This window comes from Cariama cristata, unplaced genomic scaffold (assembly GCF_000690535.1).
Source record: "Cariama cristata isolate BGI_N322 unplaced genomic scaffold, ASM69053v1 scaffold1861, whole genome shotgun sequence".
Lineage (NCBI taxonomy): Eukaryota > Metazoa > Chordata > Aves > Cariamiformes > Cariamidae > Cariama > Cariama cristata.
Window position 1 is genome coordinate 57,458 of NW_009600813.1, and position 22,914 is coordinate 80,371.

The window sequence follows — 22,914 nt, forward strand, 5'->3', positions numbered from 1 at the left end:
TCTGTCTTGGACCCTGGACACAATATCAGTGCTGGTTTTTACAGCAGCTCCTTTTGTCCAGCATCTAACTTATCCACTTGAGCTGTCTGTTCCCTGGCATGCTGTTCTCTCTTTATGAGACAGGCATTAGTTGATAAAACATGGTGCATTACAGAGACAAAGCCATTCAGCAGGCTTTTCTGTGACTGACTACTTTGACACTAGCAGTCGTCTATTTAAAATTAATAAAAGCTAGGCTTGCTCCTATTTGAATAAAGCAGACACACATGCACGTGTTCCTCCACAATTTCCCCCATAAACATACACGCACATCCAAGACTGTGCTTTTTCTGTCTCACGCCAGGTGGTAGCTAAAAATAAAGGGAAGAAAGCTGTGATTTTTTTATTAAGGAGAAATGCTCTGTTTAAAATTGCACTCCTCTGAATTTTTTATACCCTTTATCTTTGCAAGTTGGGCCTAGAGTCACTCAGGCAGAAAGAAACTTGAGGGAGAAACTGTTCCTCCCCTTCATTTTACTGCCCTCAAGTGTGTTTCTTTAGTGCAGCTGACAGAAGTTTGCATTTGATTCCTGTCAGCTAGGCGTTTTTAACTTTACATGGTACTTTCATCGTGTGTCAATAAAGGACTAAACACACCCATGGGACAGTCAAATAAAAATTAAGAACTAGCATAGAAATGTTGAAATCCCATCTTTTCCACTTCCTACAATGCATAAATTTCCTCTGCATCCATTTGATGGCTGAATACTGTTCTAGAATAAACGGACCCCCTTCAACCTACTGTAACTGGTCATGCTCCAAATATTATTTGTGAGATAAGATGACAGGATAAGAGACACGTGAACATGACAGGCTGACAGATAAGGAATTAGGGGAGCAGAGTGAAGTGTCTCGTCCAATATCACAGAAGAAACTCATGATGAACATAAAACTGGACTTGGAATTCCTCAGCCTCGGTCTAGTCTGTTAGACAAGACCTTGTTTCCTTTTAAGGTTTTTTAATGGGCTCACTTCAAGGTGATGATATTCTTTTGGAAAAGGAATTTCGGGTTAAAATCATTATTTTTTTGTAAGTATTTTCATGTCTCCTTAACTTCTCAAAAGATGAAACATTTTTCTTTATGTTAACACATCTTGAAGCTACTAATCCTGTAAATATTTCTTCTCTCTATGCCTGTGAATAAAACCAGACAAATGAATTTTTCTAACCACCTTCTCTTGAGGATTCAAAAGCAGGAGGAGTGATGAAATAGTACAATACATGTCAGAGATAGGAAAAAAAATGCTGTTTTCTTCACTCCTCCTGTAATTTTTCTTGCACATTCTCTAAGATCACATAGCTAATGCAAATAACCTGCTTGTGCAGATTCCAGGGAGAAATGCATGCTCTTTGCATACATTTACACCGTGCTTTATACAACATATTCCATCCGCATACTGCAAAAAAGAACCTACACGGCAAAAAAAGGTCCAGCTGCAACACAGACGGACGCAGATGTTTCCGATGCAGCATATGGCTCTGCTGGCTCCTGAATTTGTTACAGACATGGCAGGGCATGCACTATAGCCACAGCAAGGTCGGTGTCACCCAGGAGCACAGGGCTTGACCTGTGGCCGACGTCGGCAAGGACAGCACTGCTGTCACAGGACTGGGTTTTGTGCCATGGCTCTGGAAGACCAAGCTGCCTTGGCTGGTTGCAGCTGCAGACCTTACTCCCTTTTTCCCTTCTATTTTCTGCCCTCTCACTTCTCTTCTGCAATGCCAGCTCTGCATGCAGAAGTACCTGTAGCACTGCTGTAGGAGAGTTAAACCGCTTTCATAGCGGAAACGGATAGTTTAAACTTACACAGCTGGTGCACAAAGCATATGCGTTTTGTGCTCCGATCAGATAGGTAGAAACGTTGTCGTGTTCAAAGGAGTCTTGTTGCCTGAGCTTCTTTGCTTCTCAGCCTCATAAACACTCAAAAGTATGGTATTTAGCGTCATTGGTACAAATTGTCTTCAGCTGCCTTTGAGAAATAAATTGCTCTAATGAAAATCACCAGTATTTTTTGGCCGGAGAACAATTTTCTGGAAAATGAAACGAGGTTGCTCTCGTTGCTGAATGGAAAGATTTGTGTCCCACTCCCAGCGCTCCACTGGGGAGATGGTCTGTTTCATTTTCCATGACTGTTTGGAGCAATGACTGACCTACTGTAGGTACCGGAGACATGGGAGAAGAATCTGAAACCACATTATCTGCCCAAGTCCGTGGAGATTTTAAATTGCTCGCCTTCAGAATGGTGTCATTTAAGTAAGTTTCTATAGGGAAATGGAAAGTATATTCACATACAACAACATTTAGGAGGCCAAAGGGTTGTGTCCCGTACGGTTGTGAGCGTTCTGGCCTCAATCCAACACATTTTTAAAGTCCATGCTTACTTTTAAGTATGCTAGGGTCTGCATAACTCACGTGTTTAATATACAAGCCTAAATGCTGTGCAGGATTTGAACCCAAGCAGGATAGCGCTGGCCGTTTCCAAAAAGGCAGAGTCATGACGTGTTGATATGTTGATATGTAAAATTACACGTGTCTAAAGAGGCGTGTAGGAGAGTCTGGTGTGGTATTTTGTAGTATGTGCTGATAGGCGGTGAGGTGGGTATTTGTGGAGTGAGGTTGCAGAGTAGGATGAAGGAAGGCTTGGCCGATAAGGGCTACACCCACAGCGCATCACGCTTGAGAATTTAGTGGAGAGATTTTGTGTGGCCGTTTGCCTCCAGATTACAGGTTATATATGATCTTGACTAAAAGGCTGGCTTCAGCATGGGTCTTTGTCCTCCACCACTCTCCTCTGCATACGTCAGGCTCAGCCTAAGGCAATATAGTTACCTTAGAATAGTGGTAAATCCGTACTAGCCCAAAGTCTCATAAATCCAACCGGATTTCAAGTAGAACGCAGGAAAAACTGATGTGCTACCTGCATTTTCAAAGAGGGAAGAGATTTGTATGTGAATACATGAATATGGATGTAGGAGACGAATTTGAAGGATTTAGTCTGTGGCTATCCTATGTTTATGTCCGCATTATAGAAATGTGTGTGTGAACAATAAGGATGTTTGTGTATAAAGTGTGTTTGCGTGTATGTTTTGTTCGGTTGTTGGCAAATTGAAGAAGATAAACAAATCGGTGAGCTCTGAAACTCACACGGCGTGGTTTCCTCTGGGTTTGTACCCACATTCATTGTGAGCCCCTAAGGAAGAGTTTTCTGATGTTGGAGCATTAATAAGTTCTCTCTCACGCAGACTCCCTGGTACCTAACAAAATACGAGTCCGTGCAGCTGCTTTTCTCGCCGTCAGGGCCGCAGTCTCTCTCCTCTTTCCCCAGCAGTTTCCTTTAAATTGGTAGGAGCTCTTTAAAACTCACCTCTCCCGCTTGTCAAATTCAGTGACAGTTTTGGGTGACACGTTCAAAAGTTTTTGGGGACTGGAGAGAGAGGGGCAAGGAGACCACAGGGAGCAGGATTGCGTAAGCACAATTCCCACAGGAAAAAAGTCTCAAATTCCTGCATAAAATTCTTCTCTTGAAAAGGCCATTTTTCAGGTCTAAGAGGTTGTCATCTGAAAAATATTGACCAGTTTCAGTAAACCCTTCTTTGGAGTGTGTCAGTAAGGCCCCTTGTTCACAGCAGAGGTTATAAACCCTCCAGTCTCAGTTGTGTCAGAGAAAAAGCAGTTGCCGCTTTATTCCCCCTTAATTGTTTGTACATGCTAAAACATTTGTCGCTGATGTTTGTGTGCCTGGTGATGAAATATCCCATTTTTAGCTCCGTAGCAGAAAAAGGGGAGGCTTTTTTGGTCCTTCTTTTATTTCAACTGTGTGGCCAAACCAGGGATTTATGATTTCAGGAGAGACAGTAGCTAGCACTCTTGGATTTTTCTTTTTTTCTTTCTTCTTTTTTTTTTTTTAATTGTTTTCCTTTGAAATTCCAGAGTTAGTGTTTTGTCTGCTTTCTCCCTGACCCTCTTCGGAGGCAGGCGTGTGTTTTTTCACCAGAAAAACTGGAAACAAAGAATCGTTGTCTTTAAGCTGTAGCAGGCAGGAAACCCAACTCACAAGGGATCACCCTGAGCCAGCGCTGTCCCAGAGTAGACTCCAGTTCTCTGAATTCAACCTGACAGCTTGTCTGGAGCACTTTCTAAGTAACCATTATCCTTCCTTTTCTCCCAGAAAAAGAGCTATTATTTTTTTGCCTAGGGTGCACTGCAAGCAATGTTATTGCACATGTGTGTGGGGGTTACACGTTTGCTGGGGTGCAGTCCCTCCTGCGAAAAACTCTTGGAAGTGCTTTGGCTGTTTCCTAAGACAAGAGTAAATTTGTTTCCTGATAATGAGTTAAATGGACAAATGCTGTAAAAAATGCTAGCTGCAATGTCTGCGCATGTGTGTCTTCCCTTCCCTTTTCTCTTACGCGTGTATTGCTGCGTCTAGCTTTTTTCTCCGCGAATATGCGTTTCTTTTTCTTTACTTCTGCATTTGTGTATTTTTCAATAAATGCAAACTGCAAGCCCGTTAACTGTTTGGTTTTACCCCTCTGTGTGCTGGGGGGCAAAATATGCACGATGCTGTTTGCATATTCGTGCACGCTCGTATACGTGTTTTGGATGAATGTGTATATACGTGTGCAAAGGGTGCTCAGAAACATGCCTTTCAGAATGCGCAGTTGGATGTCTGTGTTTTTGCTCAGTAGCACGCCTGTGTGTGTGCAGCTGTTCGTGTCTGCGGCCCTGCGTAGCTCGGTAACATGTATGTTGACTGGAAAGTGAGTGCTTTTCAAAGCTGGCTCTGGAAGGGATTCTTAGGACACATACTTCAGTCTTCATGCACTGTGCATTGGGACTTCTGCTGCTGATATTAAAAAAAGCAGCAGCAACAACAACAAAAAAATTCTCATTACTTCCTCCTTTTCTTCATAATGTGTCTTTGTAAGCGTTGCACAGGGTAACTCAGACATGAATCAGGAAGTTCCACGGCTGCACGGCTCTGGGATGTTTTTCCAGCCACGCTCGCGCAACTGGGGGCTGTCGCCTATGGCTCAAAGCAAACAGGGAGTGACTCCAAATTTTGGAGGCCAGAGCCCACCTCTGAGTAGGGGAGCGGAGCTCCGGGCTCTAGAGCTGTGGTGCGTAGGAGCTCCTTCATGTCACCCTGCCAGGCTAAGTCCAACTAGAAAGAAGGATCACAGGGCTCAAGCCGGAGTGACCTGCTTCAGAAGGGACTACCCTAAGCATGCCCGTGTCTGTGCAAGCTGAACGAGTCCCCTTTGAAAACCCTGAATCCTAGTTCTGCCCACGCGCTGTGTTAAGCTCCAGATCCTGCCTGATGCTGGAAATGAGTGGGCTTCAGCCATGGTACTTTAATCCAACACTGGATCTAGAATAGGGGTTAAATCAGAAATGTTTGATTGCTCTGATCTGTATTTCCATAAGGATTGCAATGGATAACCAGGCTCTCAGCTACTTGCAGAGATTTCCCAAGTTACACCTGTTCTTCATGTCCATGGTCTGCAAGAGGTTTCTTATGTTAATCCAGCAGGCCGTCCCTTCTCACTTGCTTTGAGTTGACCTCAAGTCAAAAACCAATGTTGTTCCAAGCCTGGACTTTGCTCTTTGTGTCAATACCTCATCTGCAAAACAGGTTAATAGCAATGTAGAGATGTTTGACAATTTTTTTTTTTTTTAAATTGTGAAATAATCAAATAGTCTGATAATGTAGAGTAGAAGTTATTTTAAAATTATTCTGCACTCAGCTAGTTGCTTCCTCTTAGGGGAGAGACTTAGAATTACTTAAATTCCACATATGATCTCTGTACTGGCGATTCTTTAGTGCAAGGAACGGGACATTGTGGTCTTGAAGCAGAAACCAATGAGTTTAGTGCTTGAAGGCACTGGAAAGTCTCATGTAACCATGAGAACAGTCATAGTAATTCTGGCTGTGAATGACATACAGCATGACACATGGTATATGTGTCAAGTAATTGTTTTAATTAGCAGAAATATTAAACTGAAAAGTAATTCATTGAAAAACGAGTGATACTGTGAGTGAGATTTCAAGGTCTCGGTGCACACAGTTATGACACAAAGGTAACTCATACCTGAGTGTGTGCCATAGGGCTAAATGTTATAGAATCATAGAATCACAGAATCATTTAGGTTGGGAAGGACCTTTAAGATCATTGAGTCCAACATTGAGACAGTCCTAGCACTGCCAAGTCCACCACTAAACCAGGTCCATAAGCACCACGTCTACACACCTTTTAAATGCCTCTGGGGATGGTGACTCCATCACTTCCCTGGGCAGCCTGTTCCAGCGCCTGACAACCCTTTTGGTGACGACATTATTCCTAAAAGAATTTAGGGATTTATGGGAAGCTAATTGCCGGCTTGCATGAACCACCTCTTGTAGCCATTTGAAAAGGCCAGAGGACTCCTCATACTCTGCCCCGCTTTCTAGTCCTGTTCCACCATCTCTGCCACACACTGTCCAGCCTCCGACAAACAAATGATAGCATCCAGAGCCTTCACAGTTTTGTGCTAAGAAAAACCATACCTAAGCAAATCTCTTGCTGCTGACATTGTAAGGTTTTGCACCGTATGTATTGAGCATTTAGTACGTACACTTGGAGCCAGAGTGGGCCTGGGAAGAACCTGACAGACTCTACAACCTTTACGTTTGCTGCCATCATTTAAAACAATGCGTCTAATGTTTCTAGGAGGAGTTGGAGGTGTTTTTGGCTTCCCTGCCCCTCCAGAAACCCACAGTCTAGGTTTCTTCTGTCCAACTGGCTTTAAACACAACCCCACCTCTTCAATGCGATCTCCAGGAGGTTAAATGACGGGAGTGTGAGGGCTGGACGCGCAGCAGCTTGGCAGACCTTGCTTACATGTTTGGTTTGCAGCAGCAGTGTTTTTTGTTCCTGTGTGCCTACGTTGGGACTTTTCCAAGATACCAGAATAGTGCCACCACACACAACCTCACTTTGGGAGGAAAAGCGGTGAGGTCCTATGCCCTCCTTTCGCTCTCTCCCTATTAAAGTAGTTGCCGCAGAATAGACCCCAAGTGGCCACTTAGATTAATCACAAGTCTGGATCCCCTAGGACACCTGGTTCTGCTTTCCCCATTTAGACAAGCTAATTTAAATTCCAGCCACCAAGCCACTATCCTTTCTTCCTACTGAAGCAGAAGGCCTCATTGCAAAAACCAGACATGGAGAATCCCATGGATCTCATGGCCTGCTTCAAATTTGCAGCCTTCTCCTTCCCCTTCCCCTTCCCCTGATTTGCTTCACTGAAATCTGTTAAGAACAAGTCCCATCCGGAAATACAGTGCCTGTGCTCCCTAACCAAATAAGACAGGGTATTCAGGAGCAGGTCCTTCTCTGTTTCTGGTTTGGGCTTTTTTTCCGTCATGTGAACTGGGGTCATTCGGCCTTTTTTCGTAAAGCACCCCAAGATGCTGTGGTAAGGAATCCAACACACGATGGCTAAATGAGTGCAGTCATTGCTGTTGTTGTTATTCATCTGAGTGAGCAAGACAGACTTGGTCAGAGGCTGTTAACGCGTTTCAAAGGGAAATGGAGGCAGTGTTAGTAAGTGGTCAGACAATTCACTGAGGCTTGAGAAACTTACCTTTATTTTCTTCCTGGCTCTGTCCCCATGACTTAGGACAAGCAACTTTCCATCCTTTGGCTGCCTAATCTCCTTGGAGGTATCAGCTCCAGTAGGCAGAGATTGGTGGGCTCTTTCTATTGCTTGGCACCTATCGTGCTGGGAAATCTAGATGCCTCCTGAAGTTTGCTGCACATGTGTTTCTCCAGACATCTTCTACAATAGCAGACTCCAGGACGAAGTCCCATCTCAGGGGATGAAAGCTTCTTGGGAGGTTTGAAGCCACACTCAGCTCTGTGATGGGGATCCTCAGAAGGGAAATGTGATGGGGACGGCGTTTGCTGGCGCAGAGCTCAGCGTTTGGATGCTTCTGTGTTACATATAGTTATTACATTTCAGGACGTTGTTCAATTTGGACGTGCAGTCCCATGGTTATTGTGTTAACCCAGGCATGACACTGCCCATGGGTCTGACAGAGGGAGCTCATGTTGAGAGCAGTCGCTCTGCGCCTTGACGGTGAGACCCGGCAGTTCATAAAGCAGACAGTGCCTGGCTGGAAAAGAGCTGCTGCTGCTGCTGCCATGAATACAATAAATATGCCATGCTATTCCTTCCCGGCCTTGCTTGCAATTAAGGGCACTATGCCAGCATAGATGGCATTTCAGGTAAGATTCCTCTATAGTGCCTATAAAGCATTTAGTCATAGAATCATAGAATCATTATGGTTGGAAGAGACCTCAAAGATCATCAAGTCCAACTGTATAATATATAGAGTCCCTAAATGACCCAGCCCCACTGTATCCATCCTAGAACAAAAAGACCTGAAAAATGAGGATATTACAGGCCCAGTGCCCATCGTTCTCCTGGAAAGCCTTATCAAGGCTGGTAGCACAAAACTGTGCCTGAATCTGGTTTCACTGAAAAAGCTCCTACAGAGAGAGCAGGATGAAGGGGCTGTCAGCACTCGCCCGGCAGCTCAGGAAGCACAGGGACTGTGAGCCTATTGTTCAGTCGAAATCCCCCCCCTCGCTTCTCCCCTCCATCCCAAGCTCTCAGATTTATAAAACACCATTTAAAAAAAATTTTAAAGAACTTTTTAAAGCTTATCAGAGAGAGTTTGCTCTCTAATACATCATATCTTAAACACGGATTCCCTAATGGCTTGTTCATTGGACTGCATTCAAGCTGAAAGGACTGCTAGGCATCTGGGATGGTCGTCGCTGTGGTGTGGAAATCTGCTAGGGGATTTTAAGCCCGGTTTCCTAGGGAAATGAGTCTGTGCGTGTCTGTCCATCTGCCTCTAGCCCACAGCAATATTTGAGCCTAATAGTCTGTTTAGACTAAATACGATCCAGAGGTATGGGGAACAGGAGCGAAGTAGCACTCAAGCTGTCAGATGAGAGGGGGGGCTGTCTGTAAAGGTGGGCTGGTGGTTCAGTGGAGCCTGCCTTATCTTCCCGACTGCCGGGCCGTACCTCCTACACTTACACAGCACGACGTACAGCCGTTTTCCTCCTCCATATCCTACAGTCTCATCCAGGGGATCCCTGGGACACAATCCTCTGTTTCTTCCCCACATCGAGTCCGTCCTTTGTTGCGCCAGACAATCTGACAAGAAGAAACTGCAGAGCTTTGGATACTTTAGCTCATCTCTTGAACTTTACAGGACAGCCTGCCTAAAGCCCAGTCTTGCTCTTGATAATTTTACCATGTTCTAAGCCTTTTCTCAGCCTTCTGCATAGCCTAAGCAGGGTATTTCACGACTGTGTTAATTCTCATTTACATCTAAGTCCAGAGGAATCAATAGATGTTGAAATGGGAGTCGAACAGCAGAGGATGAGAACTTCCAAATGGCGCAGAGGGTGGCGAGGTAGGAGCCGAGGGAGATTTGGGGTAAGAAAGTATAGACCAGGGTTAGAAAGGGTCCAGAGACCAACGCTACACAGTCTGTTCCACACAGCCTGATCTCTGGGAAAGCCACTTCATCTGGAAAAGGCAGATAAAGCCTGAGGAAAGTGCGTTTATGCATGAAAATAAATAAAATCATATTTAACCTTCTTCCCAGGCGCGCTGTGAGTGTGAATGTTTGCAAAGCTGTGAGATCCTTAGTTGAAAGGCACTGTGAAAGTGCAAAGCATTATTAATATCCTTTACCTTACTCATAGTAGAGTATGCATTCATTCTGGGGAATTTCTGGACATAAACCAGACAGCTGCAGAATGACATTTCTTGAAAGCATCTATGATTTATTTTCTGCTCTTTAATTCCATTTTGTATTGAACACACATTTGTCATAGGATTGTTGTTCCACTGGGCCTTTTAAGTCTAAAACAGTCTTGGGGACCTGATCCTTAGCTGGTATAAATTTACCCCTAACTTTACTGTAGCTATTTGCTGATTTACACCAGAAAAGGACCCCAGTCCAAGTCTTTTAATTGAATTTCCATAACGCGGCAAGTTTTGGTGTAAAATGCAAGTGGTTTTAATGAGAGATAAGACTCTCCCTGTAACTAACCGTCTGGCTGGAGTTCTGTAGGATCTCTTCAAGCCACCGGGCGTCAGGTCCTGGGAATGATACTGTTTTTGCAGAAACTCGAGTCTCTGGATAGGTTCCCTGGCTCTGCCTTTTCCATTTTGTTTTAAACACGTTCAGCTTTAGAGTCTGGGCCTGGAAGCCGGGAGGGCTGGTGTGGTTCTTTCACATTGCACGGATTTTTGTGAAAACAAAACAAAAATAGCTTAGCGGATTTGGACCTTTTTTTTTTTTTTTTTTTTAAAGAGTTGGAAACTTGCAGTAGCTGAGTGAACACGTTGTTTCAATAGCAACGCCTGTATCGCTAACTATCATATTTAACCCTTCTTACCATTGCAAAGTCACGCTCACAGCTAAGTCTCATCCTAACACCACAAGTGTGACTGCCCCTATATATGCCCACACTTTCCTCCATAATCCATACTGCCTAGGGAAAACTGAGGCAAAGGGACTCATCTGAGGTACGCTAAACCTGGATTAAGCCTGGGCTGAGTCACATGCACACCGTCCTTCCAAGCTGATGTTTTAAAAACACAAGCTACAAGAAAACCCATTCAGAGGAGGTTTTGAATGACAATGTTGACCAGGCTTAGCCAAACCTAACTGGAGAACCAAGCCTTGATCCTGTAAAGCCAAAGCAGCCATAGCAATACACGCCTCGTCAGCGCATCTGATTGTAATAGTGTCACTTATTTGTTAAAAAAACCCTTCGGAGATGCATTTTAAAAAAACTCTTTCTGTGACACTGTGAGCAAAGCAGGCACCTCCTCTGTGACAAAGTTTCTCCATCTGGAGGAGGAGGAGGAGGAGGAGGATCATCTATCCAGATGATGGCCCATTTGTTTACTCAAAACGTGCTGATACATCTGAATCAACCAACCCATTTGCAGCCATTGATTCAGGTCAGTCAATTATCTGACCCAAAAGAGTCAGAGAAAATTGAAAATTTTCAATGAGTTCTGCTGCTTTTTGGAAAGGAATTTTTTCCCCAATTTGAAAATAATTTTTCTCTTGGAAAATTAATTGCTACCTCTCTTTTTAACAGGATCACCATGTAAGTGACATTTCAGTTAAAATTACATGATGGCAAAACTGTTTCTGATTGAGCTAACCAAAATGTACACCAGCATCTCGGTCGGTGCAAATTTCTGAAGTTTTGCCTTTCTCTCTCAATGCAGAACTTTGATCTTTTTTTCAAAATATTTCCCAAAACATTGCTCTAATAGCTCTAGTTGTAATACTTCTGAAGGATATCCCAGGGGAGAAATGAAAGTCAGAGACTAGCTGCAAAAAAGGACATGGGAAAAGCCAGTGGTTACTTCAGACCTCATCTCTGCTCTCCTGATTTCAGTCACTGATGGGACAGCAGCCCAAGCTCCGGGTATACTCAGATGAAGTTAGGATTTGCACGACGAGTTTCCAGCAAGGAAAATGCCACCCATGCAAATAATATCTTATTTACAACAGTGAGAACTGAGCTGGGGGATAAAGTTCCCCGGCAGCACCAAGCTGCAAGCCAGTTTCCAGCCCTGCTGCTCCTTGCCCTGGCCGTGGGAGCGGGGACAGGGCTCTCTTCTGGGGACAGCATGGCTGGGGCTGCGGCCTCCCTCTTTCAGAGATGTCCCGACGCACTCTTTGTACCAGGCTGAAGCCGTAGCGGTTTGTTTTTCAGTCTGATCTATTTGCAGTGGGGTTTGTGGTTTCGAGTAAAAAGGGAAAAAAACAAATAAGTAAAATAAAAATAAAAGCAGGCAGATTACATGAGCTCTATTTTCCCCTATTCCCCTCTCTTCCCTCCTCCTCTTTCTCTCCCTCTCTTCCCCTCCCCTCCCTTTCCCTCTCCTATCCCTTCTCTGTTTTCCTTTTCATGCCAATAACTAGAAGGCTGTAATTTCAAAGCTGCAGTGGCTATCCCAGTGCCGGGAGGAATGTGCAAGTGCCTGGGACGTTTCCGCACGGAGCTGCGCTCTGCGGCCCAACAGGGCACGAGGCAGTGCTCACTCCTTTCCAGCGGCATGGTCAGAGGGGCATCTTGAAATTCACTTGAGAGGCTGCTTTTTCCCCTTTTCCCTCGCCTTCAAATAGCTTCCTTATTGTGTGTGTCACATCCTTGGCCTCCCTGGGTTTTAAAGTCACCATTTATTTTCTGTGAAATAACAAAAGGGTTCACTTCATTCTCCTTTTCTGCCTATGGTCTTCTGTCATTTTGGGATAAGAGAAAGGGGGTCTCCTTTCGGATGGGATGAGTCGCACTCAGTTCACTTCATTCTCCTTTTCTGCCCGTGGTCTTCTGTCATTTTGGGATAAGAGAAAGGGGGTCTCCTTTCGGATGGGATGAGTCGCACTCTAAACTCCCATTGAGTGCAATGACTATACTTCATGATCAGAATGTGTCAGGCTCGAGCGTTGCTCAGACAGCTAGTCCCAACCGCTGTATTTACACCCTCTTGCCTTCGTGAGAGGGCCAAGGGAGCACAGGAGATACGAGAGAGGAAAAATAATAGATCTGCATAATAGCAAGGCAGTTGGGACCAAGCCACAAAGTTAGATTCTTGCAAGTTTTTTCTGGGAAGAGTTGATTTCAACCCCTCTGTGCCTGTTGTCTTTTGTCATTAGATCCTTCCTATGATGCAGTCAGGAGAACAGGATGGGGCAGTAATATGAATTCTGGCCTCACCAAAAGTAAGTTGTCCTAATGGGAATCACAAATTCTGCAATGGAAGATCAAAATGAGACTGTGGGAGAAGATGGGCATGGCTGGCTTGTGTTATGAGCATCAGAAGAGCGGGAGATTTGGGGATAGTCAGTAAGATAAGAGCTAGAATTATGTTACAAAAAGAAATAGAAATCGACACAAATATTTTTATTATTGAATTGTGTATTGAAGATGGCAGCACAAACCTCTGTTACTTTTCAGGATTTGAATAAGGGGCCAGGAGCAGATCCTCTGTACAAACATAGACTCCATGTTAACTACCTGCCTGTAGTCCGGTGTAATATTTTAGGGACAGATATAGACAGCTTGGGCAGATTCTGAGAGTTTCTTACTACTTTTCAGAAAGTAAGATTCTACACAAAGTCTAGCAGGCAGATAGGGCCCCTACTGCATGAGCCCTACTCACGCAACTGTTCTTGTTTCTTACTGGTTTTACTTGAATTCACGGTACACTTTGGGTGACATTTCGTTAGAAATATCAGCTCCCTGTCCCTAAAGACTGTATTCTAGCTAACATAACCGGCTGATACCACGCCACACTCCCCTGCTTCCACTGCTGGGGCATATCCCTGTGCAGCAGTGCAAGATGGGCACACTTGACTCTCAACAAGATACTACGAGGTGCAAATAAATGTAGCAGAACCTGGCTGTCTTTTGTACTTCCTTTGCTTTGCAGCTTTCTGAGCGATGCGCATTCTGAATGTGAAGACTATTCTTTGAGTTACAGTTTTCTGTTATGAGAAATGACGAAGGAGAGGAACAGATGTTAATGTTGAAGAGATTTATAGAAAGGGTCATGATGTTTTCAACAAAATGTTTGATCTGATAAACCCAAAAGTTTTTGCAGAAATTTTCTGTTCAAAACATGGATGAAAACTAGAATGGAAGTTAAGCTGCAACAAAAGACAGAAAATTAATAAAGTATCTATGTAATATTTTTCTTGCCTTATCTGCATATTTTCATTTTACAGTGAAATGTCTTAATTTTATACTGCAGTTTCACAAATATCAGCTCTTAGGATTAGAAAACTTTCCCCATCCCAGTCACTATTACTCCTATTCAACGTGCCTTGTACTTGCCTTGCTCTCTATTCATTCCTTCTCTTCTGTTCTAGTTCATACAAGATCTTTCTCTGTCTTTACAGGCCCTCCTGTTGCAGGGACGCAAAATGTGAATAAGACGACAGAACAGCAACGGCCCCAGCCAGGTAACTGTTGATTTTGTCTGCGCTGCATTTGCTAAGTAATTAGATTTGTACTAGACTGGGTGAATAAATGTGTCCAGCAGCACCAACCTCGGGCACAGGACAAACAGGCAGAGCCTTACAGGGAAGTCTCTGAATAATGAGTCAACTGTGACCAAGCAGTGACAGCAATTGTTCCAAACTGTTTCTATTTTACCGCCTTGTCCTTCCCCATTCAAAAGAAACATCCTTGTTTCAGCTGAGTCACGTGCAGTGCCTAGCATCGGTTGCATCTCCTTTGAAGCATCATGACATGCCATGCAGTAGGTCGTGAAGCAGTTAGGGGTATGGAGCTGTTTATGCTGCAGCGATGTAGTGTCTGCTCGTTACCTCTTCACCTCTGCTGCAGTGATGTTCAATGGAAGTATCTCCAAACAGAATCAACAGGGCTTCCCCTGCGTCAAAGAAAACGAAATAAGAAAAGCAAACCCTGTTGGGCAGCAAGCAGTAGTGTTTCCTGCTAGTTTCCCAAGGGGCCTTTGAAAAGCTAAATACCACCTTCTCTGCTTTGCACAGCTGCTTTCGATCCCTTTTTTTTAAAAGGGGTTGGTTCTTTTGGCATCGATTCAATCCACGAGCAAATGCTATAGATCCAAATCACCGAAACCAGAGAGAAGCAAAGGAGAAGTGTAGAGATTAGGGCGGAGGAGGCCCCACAAAAAGGGAAGGAATTCATTCCTAATAAATGCGCTGTGGGGTTTTCAAGAAACACTGAGCCTCATTGGAGCCAGTGACAAAACTCCTGTTACTCTCGTTTGTCTAATGCTCTGTTTGCTTCAGTAAGGCAGAGTTGGGTGAGTATTTCATTGACCTCAGAGGGAAGCAAGCCCAACTGCTAATGAGTGAATTTGAAAATCTCACCTGCTGTCCAGCTCTTTTTATGAGGAGAAATGTATTTGCTCCTGATTTGTTACTGTTCTACTATCCCACGCTTCCTGTTTCAGGTTTTCTGGTTGACACATAAGTGTAGGGTATGTCCAAAGAGGTTGCAGACTTTGGAAGCAGGCAAGTCTGAAACCAATGCCAGAAACACTGTGCCATTTCAGATTCCATAAATAATTGGTGGTTGTTTGCTAAAAAAAAAAATAAGGAACACACCAGGTCTGTTCCAGGCCCTAGGAGAAGAGGCAGTAAGAGTAAAGAAAGAAAATGAAAACTTGAACTGGTTTCTAGAATAAACAATAATGAACTGTTGTTTCTTTTTGAGGAAACATTTTTTAAAATAGCTTTTGTTGGGTGGTTTTTTTTTAGATCCCTATCAAATCCTGGGGCCCACTAGTAGCCGTCTTGCCAATCCAGGTGAGTTCATCTTTAAATTTCAGACCACCATTATGAAAGGGGTTAGCCTTCCTTCTGATACCCTGCTCCAGCCTGTACCGGATGAGTAGCTGTTGTCCTCTACTATTGGGGTAGGCTCTGAGAGCCATTGGCCTCAGTAGCTGTGCTCTCACAAGTGCTTTTGCAAAAAATCCTTACAGAAAAGTGAGGAAAGTGATGCAACATCATCTTTGTTGAGACAAAATCACCATCCTGAATGTTCTTACCCAAACCCAGCATTCCCTGAGAGGAGTTTTACAGGGGACTTCAATGCCAGTCTCTCAGATTTGCAGTACAGGTTAGTTTTTCACTGCCTGCTATGGATTAGCTGAATGAAAGGCACAAAACATCTCTGAAAGTCACTGCATAGTAACTGTCCCTAGCATATCTTCTGCAGAAAACAATCTCTGACTTTGGGGAGTAAGACCTGGAGTAAATCTTGCTTGAACTAAACAAACTTGTATACATTGAATGCTTGTAAGGAGACATCCTCATAAGGTTCTTTACTATTAGTATAACCACAGGGAATAAAACTAGGAGTCATCTAGTCCAGGGAAGAAATAATCTTATGTAACTCAGATCACCAACTGGAAAGAAATCTGTAGGTATCCAAAACAATATCCATGGTAAACAGTAAGCAACTGAGAGTTGAAATGCACCGTGTTAACTATTCAGTGAAAAATTTAGCAGAACAGAATGCTCGGGAAAAAGCCTGTTTATGAATAGCCCGAAGATTTTAAGGCCAAAGGCGACCATTACGAAATCTAATCTGACCTTAAACTCGTGGACAGAACAAAGGGTTGACTAACTTGTTTGCTGGGAACAGTTTATCCATTCCTACGTAAGACTTTCTAAGGCTTGAAGGAGCAGTTCCCAGTAAAGATCGAGATAGTCCTTCTGTTTCCTGCCTTTGTCTTTGCTTTTAAGCAGGAAACACAATGTCATTTCCTTTCCTCTTTGGCTTGCTTCTCGCAGGGAGCGGGCAGATCCAACTGTGGCAGTTCCTCCTCGAGTTGCTGTCGGACAGCTCCAACGCCAACTGTATCACGTGGGAAGGGACCAATGGGGAATTCAAGATGACGGACCCTGATGAAGTGGCACGGCGCTGGGGAGAACGCAAAAGCAAGCCTAACATGAATTATGACAAGCTGAGCCGAGCCCTCCGATACTACTATGATAAGAACATTATGACCAAAGTGCATGGCAAAAGGTATGCCTACAAATTTGACTTTCATGGCATTGCCCAGGCTCTTCAGCCTCATCCCACTGAATCGTCGATGTACAAGTATCCATCAGATCTCTCCTACATGCCGTCTTACCATGCCCATCAGCAGAAGGTGAACTTTGTACCCCCGCACCCTTCTTCTATGCCTGTCACGTCATCCAGTTTCTTTGGAGCAGCCTCACCTTATTGGACCTCCCCTCCAGGAAGCATTTATCCAAACCCCAATGTCCCTCGCCATCCCAACGCCCATGTATCACCACACTTGGGCAGCTATTACTAGATGCTTTTACCTTCAAGTGGCCTTTATCAGTCTGGTTGGACTTTTTCTTTACTTCTGGGATTTTTATGGGTTTTTTTGGGCACCCTTAATGGATAATTGTGGCCTTTTGGGGGAAGAATTAAAACTGGATATTGATTATTCCTGGATCAAACCTTTTACTTTTGTAACTTTGCCTCTTGTGTCTTGAACTGAGAGATGGATACTTCTTTGGGCCAGTACTCTGCATTTTCTTTGGTTTTTAATGCTTATGTCCTCTGTAGGAATTGACTATGAAGATTGTTCACCATTACCTGGAATGATTACTAGCTTTTTGATGAGAGAAATTTTTAAGGATTCAAAGGCTTTTGACAAGACATAGATCCAACTGTGGGTCGTAGGAAAAAGACGACTACATGGGGTTTTTTTCTCGCTGTGGAGAGGGTAGGCAATTTGACCATTAAGTGGAGGACGTTGGGCTGCAGGGGACCGCAACTGGAATCTTAGCTTTAAGGCAGATGAGGATTTTCACCCAACTGGAAATTAAATATATATATATATTCATATATATATATGTACATGTATATTTTAAGAAGTAAAGGGCATTGAAGGAACAGAGTGTACAACTTCATTAGACTGTGTATGAACTCCAGAAACATCAGAAACCAGAACAAAAAGTTACATAATGTCAAGCACAGACATTCCTTGAAAGCAAAAGTGAAGTAAAATAAATGACAGCAGGCCCCTGAGCTCTGGCAGAGTCTTAGGGATCGCTAAATGCTACCGATTCGCGAACGCTGTGCGTTTGTCAGACCGTCATCCAAAGGGTCAACAAATCAGAAGGCAAATTACTGTATAAATTATGCAGAGTTATTTTTCCCTATATCTCACAGTTTTAAAAGAAAGATTAAATAAAACGAGTTGACCTCGGTCACAAATGCAGGTTTGTTTTTTACTATCAGCTCAGTTGTTTGTGGGTTGTTTTTGTTTTTGTTTTTGTTTTTTTTAATGTAATTTGTACATCTTTTCAATCTGTACATTTGGGCTGTAGCTTTGTACTTTTTGCTAAAAAAAAAAAATAAAAAATAAGACATGAGTAATGTATCTGTTGGAGATAGCCTTGGTCCTGCAATTGGATCCATAATTGAACCCCAAAGTATCCAGAAACCTTCCAGATTTCCCTGGGTTTGTCTAGAGTAGACATTTTTTCTTGTATTAGCCTGTCAGAGTTGTCTGCAAATTAACTCCACTTAGCTCCCATGTTTGCATTGAAGCTGATTGAAAACATGCACTAGCATTTTAAAGCAACTATTTAAATATTGTGTGATTATTTTTCACCAGAATCGTGAACTTTGGAAAGATGTTAACCACTTCATAGATAAAATTGCCAAACACTTCTCGTAACATCTTTTCAAAAACTTTCGCTAGGGGTTTTCTTTTAAATTTTAAACATTCAGAAATTCTCAGCCATCTCTAATTTTGCACATGTTAATTTGATGATCCACAAACGGCGGTTTGGTGCCATAAACAGAAGGGTAAACCACAAGCATTTGTGTTTTAGAACAGATGTCTATAGGGGGGGTGAGACTTACATGTACAACCTATTAGCTAACTCGTATTAACTGGCAACCAATTAACAGGATCACAAATATCTAGTCTAGACATAACCTCTGGGACTCTGTGTGGGTGCAAGATTTGGTCCACGTGCATCCGATTGCAGGATGAGAGCCCGAAACCAGAACATTATAGTCTGCTCATAACTTTAAACAGAAGCACTGATGCCATTATTTAACAAAATGGAGAAATAAGATCAAGCTAATCAGTTTAGGTCTTAGTGCTTTCGGGATGTTTATAAGTAACATTACTGCAATAATCGCAAAGTTTAAGTATGAAGAAATTACCCATGGAAATGGGGCTTTTGCTACTATATATATGCAATGTACTTTTTGGATATTAAAATATATATAATTTTGCAAGCTATCTTGGTGTTTTTTAAGAAATGTATTAAGTGTTACAATGAAACTTGTATGAAGAGGATGATGTAAAAAAATGTGACAAAATAAATGGTGGATTTCTTCTCTAAGGCATCATATTGTCCCACTCTCTCCCTCCCCTCTCATACCTGCAGAAAAAGCATGAACTTTGCCTCTAAATTATATTTAGCTAAAAAGGAAAACGAAGCAGCTCCATAGTAGTGGCAATCAATCCGTATCACTATAAACCAATATCGACCTCTTATTCCAGAAAATTTGTGTCTCTGGAGCTAGCGTTTATCAGACCTAATCTAGTTATCGAAGTGTTTGAATCAGAAAACTAGGCTCCATCTTTTGTCCGCGGAGAGAGAGAGAGAGAGAAAGTGGTAGAGTAGCCAAAGCTGGAGGAGGTGAAGTGTCTCGCACGAGGACGGTGGCAGAGCTGGGAGCAGACCCCGGCCCAGTGCCGCAGCGATGGGGTCCCAGCACTGTGCCGAGTGCCAGGGCACGCAGCCTCCCTGCGAGAGCCATGACTGACCTAACAGACATCTCCTTCTGCTTGCTCTTTAGGGTACTCAAGAAGTCACTGGCAGAATGTATATGTGCAATGCTGTATGTATTACCAGCCTGCCTGCCTGCTCATGTTTCTCACCTATCCCCAAAGCCCAGGGAAAGCCAGTGCTCCAAAGCATTCCTGAGATGGAGTAAGAGGCTGCAAAAACAAGCACTGCCAAGGAATCTTCTGATTGTGTATAAAGGTCAGGCAAAGGCACTTCCTGTATTTTTGCAGACACACGGTGGTCCTGAGAGATAGCTTGATCTTTCTGCCGATTTGATAAACCCTTAGAAAATACATAACTGCACAAGTACACCGTTTCCTTCCTCCATACACAACCTTTTGTTGCTAAGTTTCTAGTACAATGGTTTTCAGCAGCTTGATTAGCAAGCCTGAGCTCTGAAAAAGAGCGATGTTCGTGTGTTCAACCACCACAGAGCTGTTCCCTTTGTGTATTCAACCACAGTTGCTCAGTTTAGTCATAAGAGCGAGTGTTTTGTTGCTTATCTCTATTGTTTTTCGCTTTAGTGCAATCCAGATTCATTCTGGCTATGCATCTTCAATAGAAATACCAAGAATTTTCCTTTAATACAGCGTGCCTGCCCAGTTGCCAGTAATAGGAAAATCTGAAGACTGAGATTGCACAAAAACATCTAAAGGCAGAATCTGAAGGTTATCAGAGTGCAAAGATGTCTTTGATAGCAAAACTTGGCCAGCAGGATCCTTGGTGAAAAAAAAGGCTTTTGAAAACAACCAACGATTTAAGAAGCATCTGTTTCTGGCTGTCCAACTCATAACACCTTAAAGGAGCCCAGATTGAGATGGAAGGTGATCAGCAGCATCCACAGCTCAGGTCCTTTCAGTCTCTTTTCATCCTTCTCTTCAGGGTACTCATTGATATTAATCTTTGCTAATATTTGCTAACATTTAGCTTTAGACAGAGTTTGCTGCCCACTGCAGGTTGCATTCCCATGGAATGAAGAGATCTTGGAGTAGGGATCTCACACCAGCGTGCCAGACAGCCTCAGACTGGTGAGGCACTTCCCAGGCACCTTTTAGCATTTTCCTAAATCGGGTAAAGAACAAGTAATAACATACAGATCGGAGTAGCCCATTTGTACCCCCCGACATCACCCTGACTTTGCCACGTTGGAAGCTCTAGGGGCGATAACAGGGGGATGTCCCCTCCCAACGCAAGTTTCTGGGACACGATGAGAGAAAATAAACAAGGAATTTGACAGTACTAATGCTACTTTTTGCTTTTCCCAGGACGACGAGGCAGATGGAATTCAAGTATTTCAGGCTTAAATCAGAAAGTTTACCAAACAGATGGTTGGGATCACATGGTTGTGAGCTGTGAGTCAACAGGGATAGCAGAAAATCTTCTCTGCATCGAAGTTCAGAATTCAAACCTCACCAGGAAACCCAGCTCCTATTGAAATCAGTGGTAATTTAGCTATTAATTTCTAGTGATCTAGTGTTCACCCAGTATTTCTGTTCTACTCCCCAAGTTCAAACACTGAATGGGATCTAGCTTAAATATGCTAAACTAGATTTAGCTTTACATTTCACCTTCTATAAATCGATATCGCAACTTGTATGTTAAGTAGAATCAGCGATGGCTTTACAGTCTTAGAGCTCCGGCTCCTTTAGCTGGGATCTTTTGTGATGTTTTTCTCTATTTGAGATGTACCTGCCTCAGCGTCCGCATATCAGAGAAAGGGAGAACAAGAAGGCACTCTTACTGCTTAATTACAGACATCAGGTTTAGAACCTGCTCTTAACTGTATTTTGAAGAAGGCTTTTTATGCCCACTAAATCACTGCTTAGAGTCTAGAGGATGGAGCTCCCAGCTTAAGTGCTTGTTAGGTGTTCTAAATTAGGAGATGCCAAATCCTCCTATCCATAATCCTTGCATGCCAAAACCCATCCTCTGCACGCATGAGTGGCTTACTCCTTTTATGTACCTAAGAATTGTATTTCAACCCTGAGGATGAATTTCCAGATAACTGCCAATTTCTAACATGAACCTAATACTATTGCAAGGGAGAGGGATTTCCCCATGCTAAGACCTTCCCGTTAGTAGAGAGAAGGAAGTATTTCTCACACTACCGCCCAACAAGCGTACTCCAGTCCTGATGAGATGTTAACTACGTGGGAAATTTGCCATGAATTCTGTTGGTGCGAATATTTGATGTGAAGCTGGACTTACCCGGTAATATTTCACATGCATTCTTACTGCTCACAAGGACAGTGAATGACGATGCCTGAAGCTTTGTATTAAAAGCACTGATGAACCCAGCTGCTGTTTCCCACCCCTACTGTCGGAAGAAAAGAGCCATCGGTCTGTAAATTCTGGGTTAAAGGAGCCAGCTTCGCTTTATTATGCTATTACAATAATAGATTTTTTACAGGCTGCTTTGCTGTGCTGATACAGTATTTTTAATGACCTCCGTGAAATTAGTTTGTTAGACTTCAGCCCGCTTCCTAACAAAGTAGGTTCTCCCACATCAAACTGAGGGTTGCTGCATTTGGTGTTAATTAGAGCTGTAGTCTAGAGGCACATCGGGGGCTGGGGTTTATAAATTCACTTCAAAGGCCCTATTTGTATACTTTCACACCATACCTAGCATAACAGACGTATTATGATTTTCATCTGTAAAAGCAGAACTCGTTGCAAATAAAACTCAGACTTTTCTATCATATTAGAAAAGAATTAAGAGATGTCCGACTAAGGTCGTGTGAAGAATGACACCTGACACCTAACACATCATTTAGCTTGTATGTTATGACTTTTTTCATCTACAGAGGTAGAAATCCCTGCACATAAAGCTCAAATTCTTCTATCGTATCAGAAGAGAATTAGAGATCCTTGACAAAATTCAGCTCTTCAGGCTCTGAGAGTGGCAAACAGGCCCCGATACTAACCCCATCGGAAAGAAAGACAAGAAAGAAAAGCAGTTTTGAGGCCACCACAGCAATATCCCCCCCCATCAACTCTGCACCTCCGCGGTGGGGAATGAGCTGCCCCTAACGAGGGGCTGTGCAAGCAGGTCTGTCAGTGACGGCCGGGGCGTCTGCAGCTGTGCGGCCACTTCAATCAGTATAAATTGCTGCAGCAAACAAGCAGGAAGGTTTTTGGGGCAGGGAAGGTTTTCTGAGAAGAGGGGACCTAGCTATTCCTTATCTAGGAGCAGGCAGAAGAAGATGAAGATCTGTATTTCTTGTTTCAAGTTGTAGTTGCTAGAGGAGGAGGAAGGACCCAGGGACTCTGGCGGTTTGATGCGCAGCTATTTCAACACAAGAGCTTGCTTCTTCCTTTCCAGGAACTGCTGCAAACTTGTTATTTGCTTTGGCTTTTCGTTAACTTTCTGTCTCCTGGAGCTGTAAAATCCCACGCTGGATCTACTCATACCTTCCCTGGTGCCGCAAAGCCCTCGGTGCAAGC

General features: G+C 43.4%; 1 protein-coding gene across 2 annotated transcripts in view; it reads left to right on the forward strand.

The window, feature by feature from the left end:
- FLI1 (Fli-1 proto-oncogene, ETS transcription factor) overlaps positions 1-19,015 on the forward strand; it is a 40,187-nt gene extending 21,172 nt beyond the window's left edge. Inside the window, exons 5-8 of one of the 2 annotated variants that reach the window (XM_009710151.1) lie at positions 12,796-12,861; positions 14,041-14,103; positions 15,391-15,438; positions 16,432-19,015. In XM_009710151.1, the coding sequence (XP_009708453.1) occupies positions 12,796-12,861; positions 14,041-14,103; positions 15,391-15,438; positions 16,432-16,961 (707 nt within the window). In that variant the 3' untranslated portion in view covers positions 16,962-19,015. The remainder of the gene's footprint in view (positions 1-12,795; positions 12,862-14,040; positions 14,104-15,390; positions 15,439-16,431) is intronic. The other variant, XM_009710150.1, reaches the window with a different exon arrangement.
- Positions 19,016-22,914: the final 3,899 nt, after the last annotated feature.